Consider the following 16,339-nt stretch of genomic DNA (forward strand, 5'->3'; position numbering starts at 1 on the left):
TGAGCTTGTGAGGTTATGTCACTGAAATGTTACTGTGGCATTCCTACTATTGGAACCCCCAAAATTATTTTAAATTATATCTCTGATTTGCAGAGAGAACAAAAAATCTTAATGCAATTAAAAATTTGGTCAGATTATTCAAATTCATTTATGTTGTACTGAACATCCCTGGATTTCCATATCTTTTTAAAAATATTGTTCATCTTTCTTTTACTTTATATTATTAAGAAAAAGAGTGGGAAAATTTCCACCGAGTTAGATGAGAAATACAGTGTGTCATTTCAAGTATTCTCAGAAGAGGGTGTCTACAGAAAATGATGCTGAATTTCAGAGATAACTTCTAGTTTATGGAAGTGGAATGTGCCTGTTTTCACCTTCTAAAATTTCTACAGCTCTGGTCTAGAGCCTTTCTGAGAAACATGAATCACTGCTTAAAAATGTTTTTAAATGTGGCCGGGGCATAGTTTATCATAGACCGCTTATAAATTCAGTATTAAGTGTGGCTATGCTTGTAAATCAAGCGTGCACTTCCCTTTCACAGAAGGCAGGTTGCTGAGTAGCAGYGATATTTTTCTCACCAGTAGAGAATTTCTGGAGAAGAAACAAACAGTGGATGGCATATGGTCCTGCAGAAATGATTGGAGCCAGGGAAGAAATAAGAGTAGAGAATCACAAGTGTCTACTACCAGACACTTTTGATAAAGCGTAATTATAGTTTTGTTATTTATGTTTACCTGTGCTGTTTAGAAAACCCGAGTTGTCACACTTTTCTGAAACCAGAATGTGAAAAAAAAAAAAAAAAAAAAAGTGAAAATGTAGGGAAGGTAGGAAGGAATTCCAGCCACATGAAAACATCACACTTTCAAAATAACACGGTCCTCTTTTGTTTTAAAATTGATTCCCACTTTAATTTTAAATGAATATAAGATTAAAACAAAATGATCTAAACATTGAAGCAAATATTTAGTTCCAAATAGTTGTGATTTGCACGGATTTTTTTTTCAATTTTGAAGTTGCCRTCGCTATAGAACAATTTTTGAAATCCTCAGCCAAATAAATTTGCCATTCAGTACCTCGCCTTACTTATTGCACTTGTGCTTGATACTGAGAAGGAAGTCTGTATGGGATACATCCCAGTTTTGTTCAATATTCAGTCGGCTCGTTCCTGTTTCCTAGACATGACACTTATTTGTACCTCATTGCTTGAAAATATCTTGTACGTCATAACCATTTATGGAAAATGTCATACAGCGCATAATTATTATTAGGTTGTTATTTTAAGAAAGATCTTTTTTTCCTGAGTATCAGAAGTCTTTAAATGGTAAACTTGTTGCTGAAAAGTCTCCCGGACAAACAGTGTTATGAAACTGTTCCAGAAACTCCTGTGTATTGACCAGCTGCAACTTGAGAGACTTCAGTGTTCCTTATACTTTCATACATCCTATGAAATACTTACTATTATGGTGTTAATTCACAATCTTAGCTTTTTTACACTTGTGATAAGGAGCTTCTGCCAGAAAGCATTTATCTCAATGGTACTGTATGATCAGTTCATCTTTGAGAGCATTGCTTGAATACACTTTAAGTAAAATACCCTATTTAGTTTTTAAGACACCACTTTCTAAGTAAAACTAGAAAGGCAGTGGCAGTTTTAGAGTAGACCARCTGTTCATTGATTCAAATACTGATTTTCATTCTTATTTAACTGGCTTTTAAGATTTAAGTTTTTACATTGAAATATTCACAAATTTTTGAATTTTACATGGTTATTTGTATTATTAAACTCCCTGAGAAGTGTCTGTTTAGCACGTGTATGTGTAGTGCTCTGCAAAAGAGCAGTCTAGTCCCATTGGGCTCTATAAAGTACCAGTGGTCAGCACTGTACTGGCAGAGCAGTGCAGAAATTGTGTAGTGTACAGTGAGGTTTTAGTAATTGCAGTTCATTCTTCTCATATTTGATGGGGTGAAATAGCTGCTGGGTGTATGGTGACCCGGAGCGGTGCTGTGAGTAATGCAATTCTCCTGCTGAAGGATTCCTCCTGTTTGCTTCAGGGAATGGCAGAACATTTTGCAAGCCCTTTTTCAGGCCGCCTGTTTACTGGGCAGCGTAAAGACCTAGTTCAGCAAAGCCCAGGTTTGGACAGCTTTGGAGTTGAGTTTCTATATGATTTCTTGAAGAAGGCTGAAGATAAACCTTTGCATGAGTAATGTCCTGGAGTGGAGTTTTCAAGAAAATTAAGTTTCAGTATGAAACTCACAGCRGTAGAGGATTATTTTGTCATCGGAGAAATAGAAGTTAATGATCAATCTTGAGTGCGCAGGTGGTTGACACATACCTCTGTGCAGACAGTGGCTGCAGGTAACTTAGCAGTGCTCAGGACACGTTTGCTCCGTGGGCRCTCCAGAGTTGCAGGAATGGATGAGGATTTACAGGATGCAGTGAGTCTCATTACATATATGCTAAACATAAATAGGCATGAAGCATAATGGCGTATAAGCATTTTTTCACATAATTTCTCAGATAATTAAACTGAAGGACTGTGACTGTAAATAATATGTCCTTCACCAGGCACTACTTGAGGTCTTGCAGGCACGGTTACACATTGATGCTGTTCTCATTTCTGAATTCTAGAAGAGACTAAAAACACCAATGTATATGATGACTAAATCATTATGGAATTCTCTCCCCTTCTTTGTACACCTCTAACATGCACAGATGTCTGTGGTTTTGGTGGTTCTTTCTGGAAAGTCTGTGTTTATGTGGTATTTTTATGGAATCAAGGAGCAATCTGTCCAAGGAATCCTTACATAATTCCACCATAATCTGAATTGCTGSATTCTTAGATGAATAACAAAAATGTCCAAAGAGCGTATTCTTTATAGAATAACATTTCTTTTCTCTCAAAGAAGTAGGTAGCAGGTTTACCTGTGGTTAGTGAGTGCTGAGTCTGTATCATGTCTTTCCTCAGTCTTGTAAATCCAGGCGAGGATGTCTTTAGAAAGAAAGCAGCGTGAACGTGGTGGTTTGAAATGAGAGTCCACTTATAAGATGCTGTTTTGATCTTCTGCAAAATAGTAATTGTAGCRTTCATTCTATAACTATGGATCTTCGCTTCTTTGCTCTCCTCCTCTCCCAGTTTTATCCGTTGCTGTGTTTCTTTCCGTAGTTTTTCAGAGATTAAATTCATTGTTAGTGAGAGATATTTCATTTCTTATAAACCAATGAGATTATTTGTTCAACCATTAGAATTATGATTGTTTTCTAATTAAGTATGAAACCTGAAGGAGCAAAGCAATAAAAGAGGAAATGATAGTCCATTATCAGGATCTGAAGCTTTTCCCAGCTGATCCTAATGGAAGAATGAATGGACCCTAAATAGGTACAGTTCTGATGTCCCTAAATGATTACCTTATTTGATTGCATTTCTCATGACAGTCTTTATTACGTGGTATTAGGAATGCTCTATTACTTTCTGATCTCAAGAGATTTAGGAGTTACACTGTAAAGTTTATCTAGGCATTTATGGGTGATAAGTAGTTTCATCTCAGCTATGGTCTARCACCCTTCTATATCCATGTCCATTCCATTTTTCCTTCAAATAAGCTAATCAGTTAAGCTGTGAGAGTAATTACATTCTCAGCTAATTGAACCAAAAGCATTCTTAATTTTCAGAGGAGTGCTTGAAAGGAAGGAAGGGGACTTGGACTGTCAATCCAAGATAAAAATATTTGGATTCYTTTGGAGGATCTAAGTGAGGGCACTAGGAATATTTTGTTTAAAATTAAATTGAATTTATATTGCGACAAACCATGTACACRTAGGTATTTTGCAAGAAGGAAGATCATGATCCAAGGAACAGAAGATGAAAGCTGCGATTTCAGTTAAAGTTTGCTACCTTGTATACACACACAAACACACACGATCTTATTTTTGGATAATGCTTACTTCGCAATTGCATCCGTCCCCCATATATAGCATGATAATGTTAAAGACAGTTAATAAAATGTAAACAGAGAGTATAGCATCTTAGCACGTTACGTTTTTTTCTTAGGAWTTTTTCATAATTTCTTATATGCATAAAAATCTCATTTCAAATGACATATTTCTGAATGTTTGTTTAGAAAGTATGTTGCCATATATTAGTATTTTGCATAAAGCTATAAAATCACAGATGGTGAACATGTCACGCTGACTCTAATAGCACAGTAATAGAGCACAGCAGCATGGGAAGGTCCTCAGAGGGCCTGGGCCTGCATGGGAAGAGCAGAAAGCTCTTGCAGAACGGCTGCCTGGCATCAGAGAGAAGTGATTATGCTGCTAATTTGGCTGTGGCTGAACTGCTGCATGGCAAATACCCACAGAGCCTTAATTTAATAAAATGGCTGTAGAGCATGTAATATATTGTGCTATTGCAGTCCCTTCTTCGGTGCTCAGCTGATGTCCTGCCAGATCCGTCCTACTGATTTTGAAGGGTGATCAGATAAACTGTCAAACCTTGATCTTGCCCAAATGAGAAAAGCCACGCAAACCCTGAACAATGATAGAGTGCTCAGGAAGCAGTGTCTCGTGCATGTGAGAATCACCTAACCTCAGAATCAGCTGAGTCTGAGAAAAGAATAATAGAAACTATTTTTCCTAATTTCATGTGAAATACTGTGTGTTCCTGAATTTCCTAAATTTTTATTTTTGACTTTTATCATAGTGCTAGTGTTTTGAGAACAGCACACAGCTGTGAGTGCCTCCAGCTTTATAAAACCTCTAAAAGATTTACTTAGCCTTGTTTGGGTTGTAAACATGGGGCACATGGAGACTACCTATAGATTCATCTGAACCTTTTCTCACATCCTCATTAGGGCTCTGTGTTTCACATAGAGGAGTGTGACTCAAGTGTGTGGAAGCTCTTTCACAGATTTGCTGTGTTTACCAGGACAACAAGTAAACTTGCATGTTTGAGGATGTATATAATGTCAGGTAGTATAATGAATAATGAGTCAGTGGATCCGTTATTAATTTTTAATAGCATAATTATTTTTCACAGAAGAATACCTGAAAGGGAATCCATTATTTTACATTTGCTTGTTAAGATCTGATCCTGCAAAACTTTAAATATGGAAATATTAAATAATCCCATAAAGCATTTTCTGGACTTCAGTGTGGTGGAAAACACACCAGTGCATTTTGTCTTCTGCAGTTCACGATTTTTGTAGGGCAATTATTGTACTTGGTTAAAATTTGTTTGTTAGGCCAACTGATTGTTGTAATTGAAGGAACAGTTCAGGTATGTTTTAAAAGGAAAGAAAATAAATGAGGGAAAACATAGCTTGAAGGTCCATAACATAGAAAAKGGTATGTGGCAAAAGCAGCACAGCATATATGTTTACACTGTGGCGACARAAGTGGTGCTGTACCACTGGAAGTTCCCTTAAACTGATATATACAGAATCAAATAAAAATAAAGTATATTCTGCTCTGTTGCAAATACTTTGTTTACATACTATAATGTTTATATAGCAATAGTATAGGTAATTTGATGCAAGTACTTATTTTTTAACTCCAATTTTCTCTCTCTCTCTTTCCTTCCTTTTGCATTTTTTCTTAAATTCTGTATTATGAAAGCACTGCAAAATATCATCTTCTAGTCAGCTCTTGCTTACAGCAGGCTGCAACTTGTTTGCAGCACCTATGATAAGGAAGTTATGAAAACTTCTAAAAGTTCAAAATAATAAAATAATTCTCATTTCGATGGAGTGAATCAAAGTCAGCAGAACACCACCAGGTTTCCTGTGTAGTTCAGGGGAAGGACATTCACGCCTCTGGATTTATCARTGACAAAAGAGAAATACTCTGCAAGTTTTGAAAGAGTCACGCCGTGGTCTTCCATTAACGTGACTTCTTCTGTAGATTAGCTTGTTAAAGTGGATTATGCTTATAAYAAAACCCAAAGGAAGAGGAAGGAGTTGGGAAGATTCTGCAAGGTTCCCACAGGGGTACAAAGGAGGAATAGTTGGAGTCTGTGAAGGTTGATCTACAGAGAAGAGAATTTTTGATATGTATGTTTGCACAAAACAAGACTGGCCTGTCTGCTTTCCAAAACAACCTCTTGGTGACCTGTTTTTATACAGTTTCCTGAAGCCAAGGATAGGGTCTGGTTTTAGAGTCTCTAAGCTGAAAGGCATCAAAGTAGTAACACAGTTTCTCTTATTTCCTAACCAACTGTAAAGTCTGCTTCTTGTTTTGCCTGGCTGTCGTTGAGTATTAACAGGAATGCGAGTAAGCGGCACTGCCATTTAGCTTATTAGTTGTTCTCATATAATTGAGATCCAATTGGAAGGAAAATCAAAGACACGATGTTTATATTTGGAATGGTGTGAAGCTTTGGACCTATTTTTTTTTCAATTTGCTGCATTGAGTTTTATCCCTCTGGGCAGTGGCAATTCTTTGATACTGTCTCCTAGATGTAAAATTGAAGAAGTCAACAATTTGAGAATGTTTTCAAACTTTCCATCAGACTTTCTGGATCTTGCAAAGTAAGCTGGTGTTTTGTGAAACCTGACTTTGGAAAAAACGAACGTCAGTGTTTAATGTAGTGTGTCAAGTTCTTGCCTGACACATATTTGGACTTCTCTCTATTTATTTTTAGGGACAGGGAAATCTCAGGTCTTTCCTTAAGCCAGCAAGGACTAACATGAGTCAGAACAACTTTATGTCCTACAAGCAGGCAGGTTTGTTTTAAAAAGTTATTGTTTTACACTGATGTTGTTATAGTTACATTCCTAAAGAAAGGTTGAATTGTACTTGTTTTATCGTATGGTACTTTTTTTTTTTTTTTTCCAAACCAGGGAGACATACTGCAGCTGTATGCATGTAAATAATATATAGCTTAACAAAATACTACTCAGATTCCTAATAAAAATATTCTGAGTTATTTATGTAGCAGATAAGGATTTTTRTTTGATTCAAACTGCTGAATCTGTGTGGGTATTAAATTCAGTTAAAGATATCAAGGGCAACCAGATACGAACATAATCACATTGCTTCTTCTCACTTCCCTGCCTATGTACTCATTGCTATAGGGAAGAGAGCAGAATTCCTTAATCATACTAACCTGATGAGCCTACAGGATAGGAAAAATAATAGTTTTTGAGTTGGTTTCATGCCTTTACTTATTGTTGAACACAATTACTGAAGTAAGAAGAAAAATAAGCGTCCTTTGTGTGCCTGGAGAAGAGGTGCCACTCTCAGACGTTAGTTTAGTGCGGCAGCTCTTGTTGCAGTTCCTGAGCCAGTGACTTCTGCCGGTTGAGGGGCACGGCCTTCATAAACATATGGAGCAAATACAGGCTGTTTGAATSTTTTAATTCAAGCACTTTAAATAGATGGTAGCATAGTAGGCCTTTTTGTTGTTTATTATTTTAACATGTCTTAGTATTTTTGAATTTAAAGAAAAATATTGAAACAAAAAATATGATAAAGTAGCAAGTCTTCATTCTGCCCTTCTTTAGATGGAGTTTAGAGTATTGTTCTGCAATTCATGAGACTACTTTTGTAGAAATGCTCCAGTAGCCAACGTATATTTTCCCGTTTGACTTCCCTCTGCTAGTATAAGCTTGCAGTTGGTTTTGCCTGTCTTCCATTTACTTTATTTCTCAGAAGATGTGGAAGAGCTCCCAGTATAATGTAAGCTCTTTGGAGAAGTGGAGAAACTGTCTGACTTCACAACTAGGGGCAATTTTATGGTAACATGTCTGTCACTACTGCTACTCTGCCATAAGAATTTTGGGATAAAATGCCTGGAACTGGACTGGGATATCTGTGTTAGCTCAGGCCTGTATGGTAATCTCTAGCTCATAGAGCTTTAAAAGTCAGGCTAACATTTTGTATTGCTTTTGGTAATACAAGTAAGCAGCATTTTAATTCTGAATAATACTCCCCAATAATTTAAATAACACAGTTAAAAGAATCTCACTGTATGAAACAAAATCTATAGGTAACCTATTTTGTATCAATACTTCCAGTAATGGGATTCCCAGCTGAGTTTCTTAAGCATTTAGTTATGTAAATAAGCTTTACTTGCTACTTATGAGTTTAAATATATTACTTTGTGCGTATCCAGTATTCACAAAGAATAACTTTGAAGTCCTGCTGATGAAGCTTCTCCAAGTGTTGAAATACATACAACTATATACCAAATTTCCTTGTCCTGAGGAAAATCCATAATCCATGGTAAATCTATAATCAAAACAATGGGACTTTGTTTTGCCAGCAAATTAAACATAAAAAAAAAAATAATTTAGAGATGATTAATACTATATGGAAAAAAATCTCAGAAGTTTGCTAGATAACATGTGAGAAAACAATACAGTTTTACAAAAACTATTTTTAGATGGAAATCTTTGCTGCCTCCTTGTACAAGTGTACAATTCCATTGGATGTGGCGTTTATTAATTTACAGAATGCAAGACAAGAAGAAGAAAATGGAATTTTGAAGAACACACACAAACATCAAGAAGTAGGTCAGCAAGCTATATGTCTGTATTAAGGAAAATATAAAATAAATCAAAYAGTCACTGCTATGTGAAATCTATAGTGCTGTTGTCCCATGCCCAGGTCTGCTTGCATGAGCAGGAAGAGACCTACTTGAGTCTGGTTTGCAGTGTGGGACTTCTGATGAATAAAATGTAGGACCGTCCTGAGAAAACATCCCATGAAGGAGCCAACGGAGTTGTCCAAGTTTGATGTCAGYAAGGAATGCACCCAACAGTGGTAGGGTGAAAAGCAGATTCAGGGAACTGAATTATAACTGTTTGTGTTGGCATGATGCTCAGACATTCCTTCTGCTGGTTCCCAACTGTGCAGCTGCCAGTCTTACCAGCTTCCCTAAGAACATTTCTGGGACTCGTCTTTGCTCCCACAGATGTCCATATAGAAATGCTTGACCAAATCCTCAAGCAAAGATGTGCAGTTTCATTTTATGTGTTCGTTCTGCTGCAGGCTGCATGTTTATACACAGATATTGTGAGGTGTAGGCAGGGCCCAGGAATACAGTGAATTACTTGCAAAAAAATAAGAGAGGTTTACTGGATTCTTGAGTTGTAGCTACTGCTCTGCATTTTCTCTCTGCATTTCCTCTTTTTCATTTTTTTTTAATCTTCTTTTTTTGTAACATATCTTGTGCAAATACCAGTCCTTGGACTGGACAGACTGACCCTACCTTTCAGTGCCCAATAACTCATAGCATTAGCTGGAAAATACCCTGTTTCTTAGTTACTCTATCACTTTAAAGGCTTTGGAACTAAAAGCCTTATAGTGTTTCATCCTTCTACCAAAAAAGTCTTCATGTGCTTTTAGCATTAATAATAGAGATAGATAATTTACCATCTACTGGCAGATTCCTGGCTTTGCACTGCTGGGTGTTCTTCACACAGGAACTCAGGTTACAAAACTTTGGTGGCAGAATGCCCACAAAGGAGGTCTCTGCAGGGCATGAGCCACCATCAGCCTGATTTTCACCAAGTCTGGTATTTCACAGCTTAGGCTGCAGCTCTGCAAAGACAGGCATTACTTGGGAAGCTGTAGAGAGTTACCGTAGCTTTTGGATATCCTCGGCTAGCAGCAATCCTGTTGAGATGTGCTGCAAAATGAGTGCCCTTAGTGATGGGAAACCACWGAGTCAATGATAGGCTGGTGAGGTGTGTCCATGTGCAGCATTTCTGTTGCCTCCACAGGTGAATGAAGCCCTCTCTGTCCCCGTTAGCAAGAGGAGAGAAAGCGGTGGCCTTTGTCACCGTGACTTGAATTGTGGTAGAAACATATGAACCCCTTCTTCTTTGAGGTAAATGAACTGTGTTCTGTTGCAGCTTAAGATTTATGAAGCTTTTATGATTATGAAGCTTTTTGATGAAATCAAGGTTCTATATTCCTTGGGCAGATTTTTTAATTTGGAAAATGTAAGAAAAAAAAAGTAAAAACCCTTTGTGAAAATATTTTGGTCTGGGACAACAGTGGCCTATATGCTTGAAAAAGTCAGTTCTGGAATAGCCTTGTCCTGCTTTGCCACCTCAAATTCTGGCTAATTTGTTAATCTTTGCACAAATCCATCCTTATTTTTGGAGGATGCTGTCTGGCTGATTGCCATCCTCTGCTCAAGTCTGATCAGTGGTAGCTCAGTAGACATAGATGTACGCCCTTTATAAAATACGAGGTGTTTTCTAGAATAATGTTACATGTACAAAAGTGTTTATTTTGTAAATATAATGCTCTGAAGGCAGGAAGATAAAAGATAATCTTGAAATGATTTCACACATTTACACAATCTTGTGATGTACTCTTTTGTTATATAACTAAAAAAAATTCCATTTTTCAGGTGACTATGGCTAGAATTGGGATAAATGAAAATCATTCAAAGGACACCTGCGAAACAATACTTTTTGCTCTCCGAATGGCAACGTGGAATCAGATTTTAGACCCCTGGGTATACATTCTTCTTAGGAAAGCTGTACTTAAAAACCTGTACAAGATTACCAGAGGATGTTGTGGCATGARCATCATAAACTTGCACATGTGGGAACTCAGCTCCATCAAGAATTCTTTAAAGGTTGCAGCAATATCTGAGTCACCGGTAAGTTCCAAACAAATAAATCTACAGCCGCTCAGCATTACAGGGCAATGAAATTAAACACGGTGTATGAAGAAATGATGGAGGCAAGGATCATACACTGGCAGTACCCTACATGAATCCTTGTAAGGCTCAGTGGTTTGGTATTTGTTTAAAATTGTGAGTGGTTTGCTTTTGTTGCTTACCATTTTGATATTGCTACTCCAGAAGATGCACTTGAATGTTTTAAGTGACTTTGGAATGCATTCCTTCCAAAACTAGTAATAAAATAATGATAAATCGTCATGTATTTCTCATTCCAGGTACTTAAGTGAACAGAGTTCCTTACACACAGTAAAGTACACAAGCTTCTTAAGAATCCTGCCAAAATTCTTAAGAACACAYTCAAATGAGAAGATGGTTTCCAAGGTGTTTTTAGAGAGGGGTAGGTTGTAACTATGAATGATACCCTGAAGTCCTTTTTGGAGTTGCTGTTTCCTAGGGCTAAGTCCACCATCCATTCCATAAGGRTACTCTTTGCTTCTAGGCGTTGAATTTTTCCATTTGGATTTATAAAAGGCACTTTGCTTGTGTCCAGCTTGCTAAATGACCTAGTTGGTTTGGTTCAGTGACTTGAGCTCTTAAGTATTTACTGTTCTGCCAATTTTTGAGATGCAAACTTTATCAGTGGAAATGTTGCTTTCGAATCCCTGATAAACTGTTAGGTACCGTGTGATCCCCATGGGAATTAGAAGTAGATCAGCTCAGCTTGTTTACTGTTACATTTTTAGATCTATCGATCAGTTTTTAGTCCTTTCACTAGGTTTTGACTAACAGACAGACATAAACTTTTGCAGTCTGTATAAAGAATAGTCTTATTTTCTCCTGGCTGAGGCAAGTTTCCTAATGAGTTCACCTCATGTATTGAATACATATATTGAAATGCCTGTAAGGCACATCTGCTTAATTTATAAATGGTCACACTTGTCTCACATTAAAATTTTGTGTTAACAGATGAGCACCTTTGCAGGTAACCTCACTGTCAGTGTGTGTTTGTTTGTTAAAGCAAACTGGGTGCTCAGTTTTTGTGGGGTCTGTGTCTTAAGTGCTGAGTCTATCCAATGTAATTGATGGTACAAGGAAGTTTCCAGTTCCTTTCCAGCAAGGAACCCTTTGATTTAATGCTGCTAGAAAAAGCTTTAATTTTTGTGACTGTACTTTGCTTAAAAGCAAAAAAGAGATTAGCGGAGACCTTGTAGCAGAGAGATTGTTTTAAGATGTAAATTTTATTTTTTACATGCTTATGTTCAAATAGCTTCATTAGTGAATTGTTGGTATATTTGGATGAAGCAGTTAAAAATTATTCCATCAAGGAGGCAGACTGAGGGACCAAAACTGTTTACAAAATACAAATTCATTTTGTATGTGAGAACAATTTGAGTCAAAAAATAAAAAATAAAAGGTTTAAATATTTTAATTTTTGGTTTAAAAATTACTTCCTTCCTACTTTAAAAAGGATAGAAATAAGTGGGTTAAATCACCCAGTGGTTGTTGAATGAAATGAAGTTAAAAAACCCCAATTTTTTATGTGATTTAATTCCTCATTTATAGAGCTGATAAAACACTCACAGAGCTGGTGCTGATATAAGTCAGACACCATTGCTTCATGTCGCTTCTACTGATATCTGTGAGAGTGTTAAGTTGATGCTCAGTCTGACCTTTTAATTTCATAGACTGTGATGCCAATGTATCTGTTGACATAAATTATTTGTTGTTCAAGAGAAATAGTTGTTTTAGTAACTGCAGAAAAATGTTGGTCCATAAATTGTAGAAATATTTGATCAGTGAATGAAGCTCATCAATGTTCCATTTTGTTATGTGAATAAATGTAGCTCGTGTATTTCATACTGGTTGAATTGTAAAACAAACAAAAAAGTTTATATGTATATGTGATTTCTTATATTTTGTGTGCTGATATGTATTGAATGTAAATTGCAGAGCCTCATTAAAGTTATTAAACTGTACCTTGAGAGTGATGATATTTTTGTCTGACAAAAGGTAGCCTAAGTTGCTGAAGGATAACCATTAGTACAAAAATTCACATTGGCTTCACACTAACCAGTGCCTTTCACACATGTGGTAATAGCGTGAAGGTGGCTAGGAGGACAGTGAGAGTTTAAATGGAAGGTGTGACTTTACATCCTTTTTCTTTTAAATGAGTAACACAGCTGAAATCAAGAGCTTAAGGCAAATAAGGCCAACTTGAGATGATCCACGCTGAGGATGCGCAYAACTGAAGGCAGCTCTGAGAGCATCCAAGTGTTTGGATTAATGTGTTTCTATTCAAATAATTGTCAACATACCACATAGCCTCTGATTAGTTTCACATACACTGAAAAATGAAGCTTTTCCGCTAACTATTTTGTTTTGCTTATTGACATGGTAGCCTACCCAGACAGTGCAGGATACAGTCACCCAAGGATCTGCTACCAAAATGATTTGATTATCATTGCATTTGGTCTCATAGGAGACTCAGCAACGTGCTGTATTGCGTGAATAGCAATTGTGTGGTTTAGTGGTTTGCAGAATATAAGATCAAAAAAAAAAAAAAAAAAGGGGGAGGAGAGGAGCTTCACACTAGGGTCTGAATATCACCCATGCAAGGAGAAGAGGGTAGTGGTGAGTAATGATCGCTTTGGAGTTCATCTATGACTGCAGTCATTAGTTGCCAGTAATGAGCATCTCTGGAGCAGGCAGGCATGTTCTGGTGGGAAGAAAGTTGAATCACATTCCTGACTAATGACCGAGGAAATCCTTAAGGTGGGAAAGAGAAAGAAAAGGTAAGCTATATAAGAAAGCATGATATTTTAAACCAAGTCCCAAAGGCAAAGGTAACATCAGTAACAAGTTGCTCATCACAGGGATTACAGAAATACCTGTAGTTTGCTAGCTAGATACAGAGATAGGCCAAAGAGTTCAAGGGCTTTTCAACCTGATTGTTGAGGGAAATCTTCCCCTTTCTGTTACTTGGGTGTTTATTTTCAGATATTTGTATGCAAGTATTTATTTGATTATTACTTCTGTCTGATGCTATTAATAAGCTAAGGATCACTAATGACTATGTACCACTACCATAGCCAGGTGATCCCTAAAAGCAGAGTACTGGCGCCTTCTAGACAAGTTTATCCTCCTGATAGACTTCCCAGGAGCTCACTGGTAACACAGCCCRCCTCTGGGCAGCCACAGAGACTAGCGTGGCATCTAATTCTCAACAGTCAAATTCTGAAGAAGGCCTAAAGTCACAAGGGAGTTTATAACAACTATGATAACTCAYATTACTGCCAAAAAATAACACATCTTTTAGCTTAAATTTCTTTGATCCACCAACATCAAATATGACAAAACTGTTCTTTGATTTCCATAAACTATGACTTCCAATTCAGTCATTATGTTGAGGGAAATGTTTATTCATGAAACAAATGATGTTTTCATCCTGGATGGGGGTTAATTTGAATACTTACTAAGGGAATATGCCGATCCAAAGGTAATGGAAAAGAAGAGTATTTAACACGAGTGGTTGCATATTGTGTCTTTAAGACAACCCAGTGCTTATCTCTCTGTGACGATAAAAAACTGCAAGGAAAAAATGTATAATATCCAGTGCCCTCTGGTCAAAAGATGACATGAATATATGTCTCAGCAATGGTGCTCATTAGTACTGTATTGATATGTTGGTTCAGCAACAAATACAGTTAGTTCTATCCTCACAGAAATGGCTTCTCAAAGGTGTGTTGCTCATTATTAGTGCACGCAGCCTTGTGGGATCTGGCAGTGACAGATATTGGGTCTAATTGCTTCCACTCTCACCTAAGGCTTGGTAAACAAGGGGAAAAATACCCTATATTTGGTTCTCAACAGGGAACAACCATTGTCACAATCCCCTCTCCTCTGATAATTTGTATGTCCAGATGGATGCGTTAGAAGGAGGCCTTTTCTCATGGTAAATACGACGATTACTGTCAACAAGATGTTCCCCTCTGCACTCAAATGTTTGCCAGGCTGCAATTAAATCACAGCTTTGGCTGTGGGTTCAATTATACCCCAAGCTGACTCTGCAGCTCCCTGTGGCTGGAAGGAAGGAAAGGGGAGGTGTTTGGCCATGTGCTCCCASCATGGGTTTGGGTGCTGCTCTGAGATGAGGTGAGTTGACTGAAAACAAAAAAAAATTAACCCATCAAAAAAAAGGAGCAAACTTGGATCACTTTATGCCAGAAACAGCATGAAGGAGAAGCACAGCAGCATGGCAAGGGACTGCTGGACCTCTCTCCTGGAAGAGCTGCTAATTTCACTCAGCTGTGTGGTGAACCCATGCCCTTGGGAGGCAGAGATCAGGCTGGTAAGCAGGACCTATATTGCTTATCCTTATAGATTTCTGAAGTGTAAATCATACTCTTTAATTTCTTCTTTCTTCAAGTTTTTCCAAGCCCTTGGTTATTTAAACTAATTAGGTCACCTTTATTTTATTTTCATGAAGGCTGAAAAAGGCAATGACTATTGCAGACTTATTTTTTTTTGTATCATCTCTACCTCTTGTCTGGTAAGTAATATTTCATACTTTTTCTTAGCTTGACTTCTCTCTAATAGTGCCTAGTGAATCAAAACAGTTCTGCATTCCAACTTTTATAGCAGATGGAGCTCTGCCTATTTACAGATAGGTACAACACACATCAGCATCTTGCAATGATTGTTCCATTTTTTTCCCATTTATTGGCAGTAATGGGTTGACTTGTTAAAACAGATAAGACTAAAATTTGTCGTCAGTGCTACCAAGTAGCTACAATTCCCTACAAAAGTGTATGTGTTTGTGGGGAGCATGTGAATGTATGTGTATGTATACACATGTATATTAATATGTGTATGCATTTTATATGTATTTATACATATATTTATACATAYGCATTTGAGAGTTCAAATTTTTAAGATCCCAGGTGAACACTGTTTAAYAGACTTGTAATTTTTAGTGTGCCTTAGTTTTCAGCTCTGAAGTTCACCATGTGCCTGAAGTGTCCCGTGCTAGGGGCTGCTCCTCTGTTCTGTGTAACATAGGCACAAGAGGAAGATAAGGAAGGCAGAAGGTGAATCCATGGTTGCCTGAAGCAATATACATCCAAATCCACCTTCTAAAATGGTAATTTAATGTCTATCCTTTGCATTAAAATAGTCTGGTTTGCAATTAAAAAACAAACAAACAAACACTCAAAGCAGTGTAGGAGCAAGATTCTGCAATGCATGGCTTGAGTCCTCACTCTTAAATAGAAAATTGTGGTGAGCCCAGTGGTCCAATTATTGCTTCACTCCTGACAACCAAGTTTCTGTGAATACGAAGCCTTGAACTTGAAGCATTCATCTGGTATGTGGGTGTTGTGACCTCTGTTACAATTTTTCCTTCTCTTTCTCTGGTATTTTTCCATTGCAATGGAAGGAGAGTATCTGAGGCTTAGTCAACTTGCTCAACTGGTGTTTACTGATTCCAAAGCATCAACCTGAAACACAGAGCAGAGACTTTTACTCTAGCTACTGGCGCACTGGCAAATTTGTAGGTACTTTCAAGTCATCTTTTTTGACCACAAACTTCATGCTAGATTTGTTTGGACTTTCCYTTTCAAACTCCCAATCACAATTTAAATAGCTATGAATTAGATCTGTCCAAAAGAAATGTTTTCTTAAAAAGCAATTAAATGGCT

General features: G+C 37.2%; 1 protein-coding gene across 3 annotated transcripts in view; it reads left to right on the forward strand.

Annotated features, from left to right (window-relative positions):
* PTGFR (prostaglandin F receptor) overlaps positions 1–11,885 on the forward strand; it is a 36,558-nt gene extending 24,673 nt beyond the window's left edge. For all 3 annotated transcript variants that reach the window (XM_026038046.1, XM_026038048.1, XM_026038047.1), the window contains exon 3: positions 10,365–11,885. In XM_026038046.1, the coding sequence (XP_025893831.1) occupies positions 10,365–10,670 (306 nt within the window). In that variant the 3' untranslated portion in view covers positions 10,671–11,885. The remainder of the gene's footprint in view (positions 1–10,364) is intronic.
* The last annotated feature ends 4,454 nt before the right edge of the window (positions 11,886–16,339 follow it).

This window comes from Nothoprocta perdicaria, unplaced genomic scaffold (assembly GCF_003342845.1).
Source record: "Nothoprocta perdicaria isolate Ctin4 unplaced genomic scaffold, notPer1 scaffold_20, whole genome shotgun sequence".
NCBI classification, from domain to species: Eukaryota; Metazoa; Chordata; class Aves; order Tinamiformes; family Tinamidae; genus Nothoprocta; species Nothoprocta perdicaria.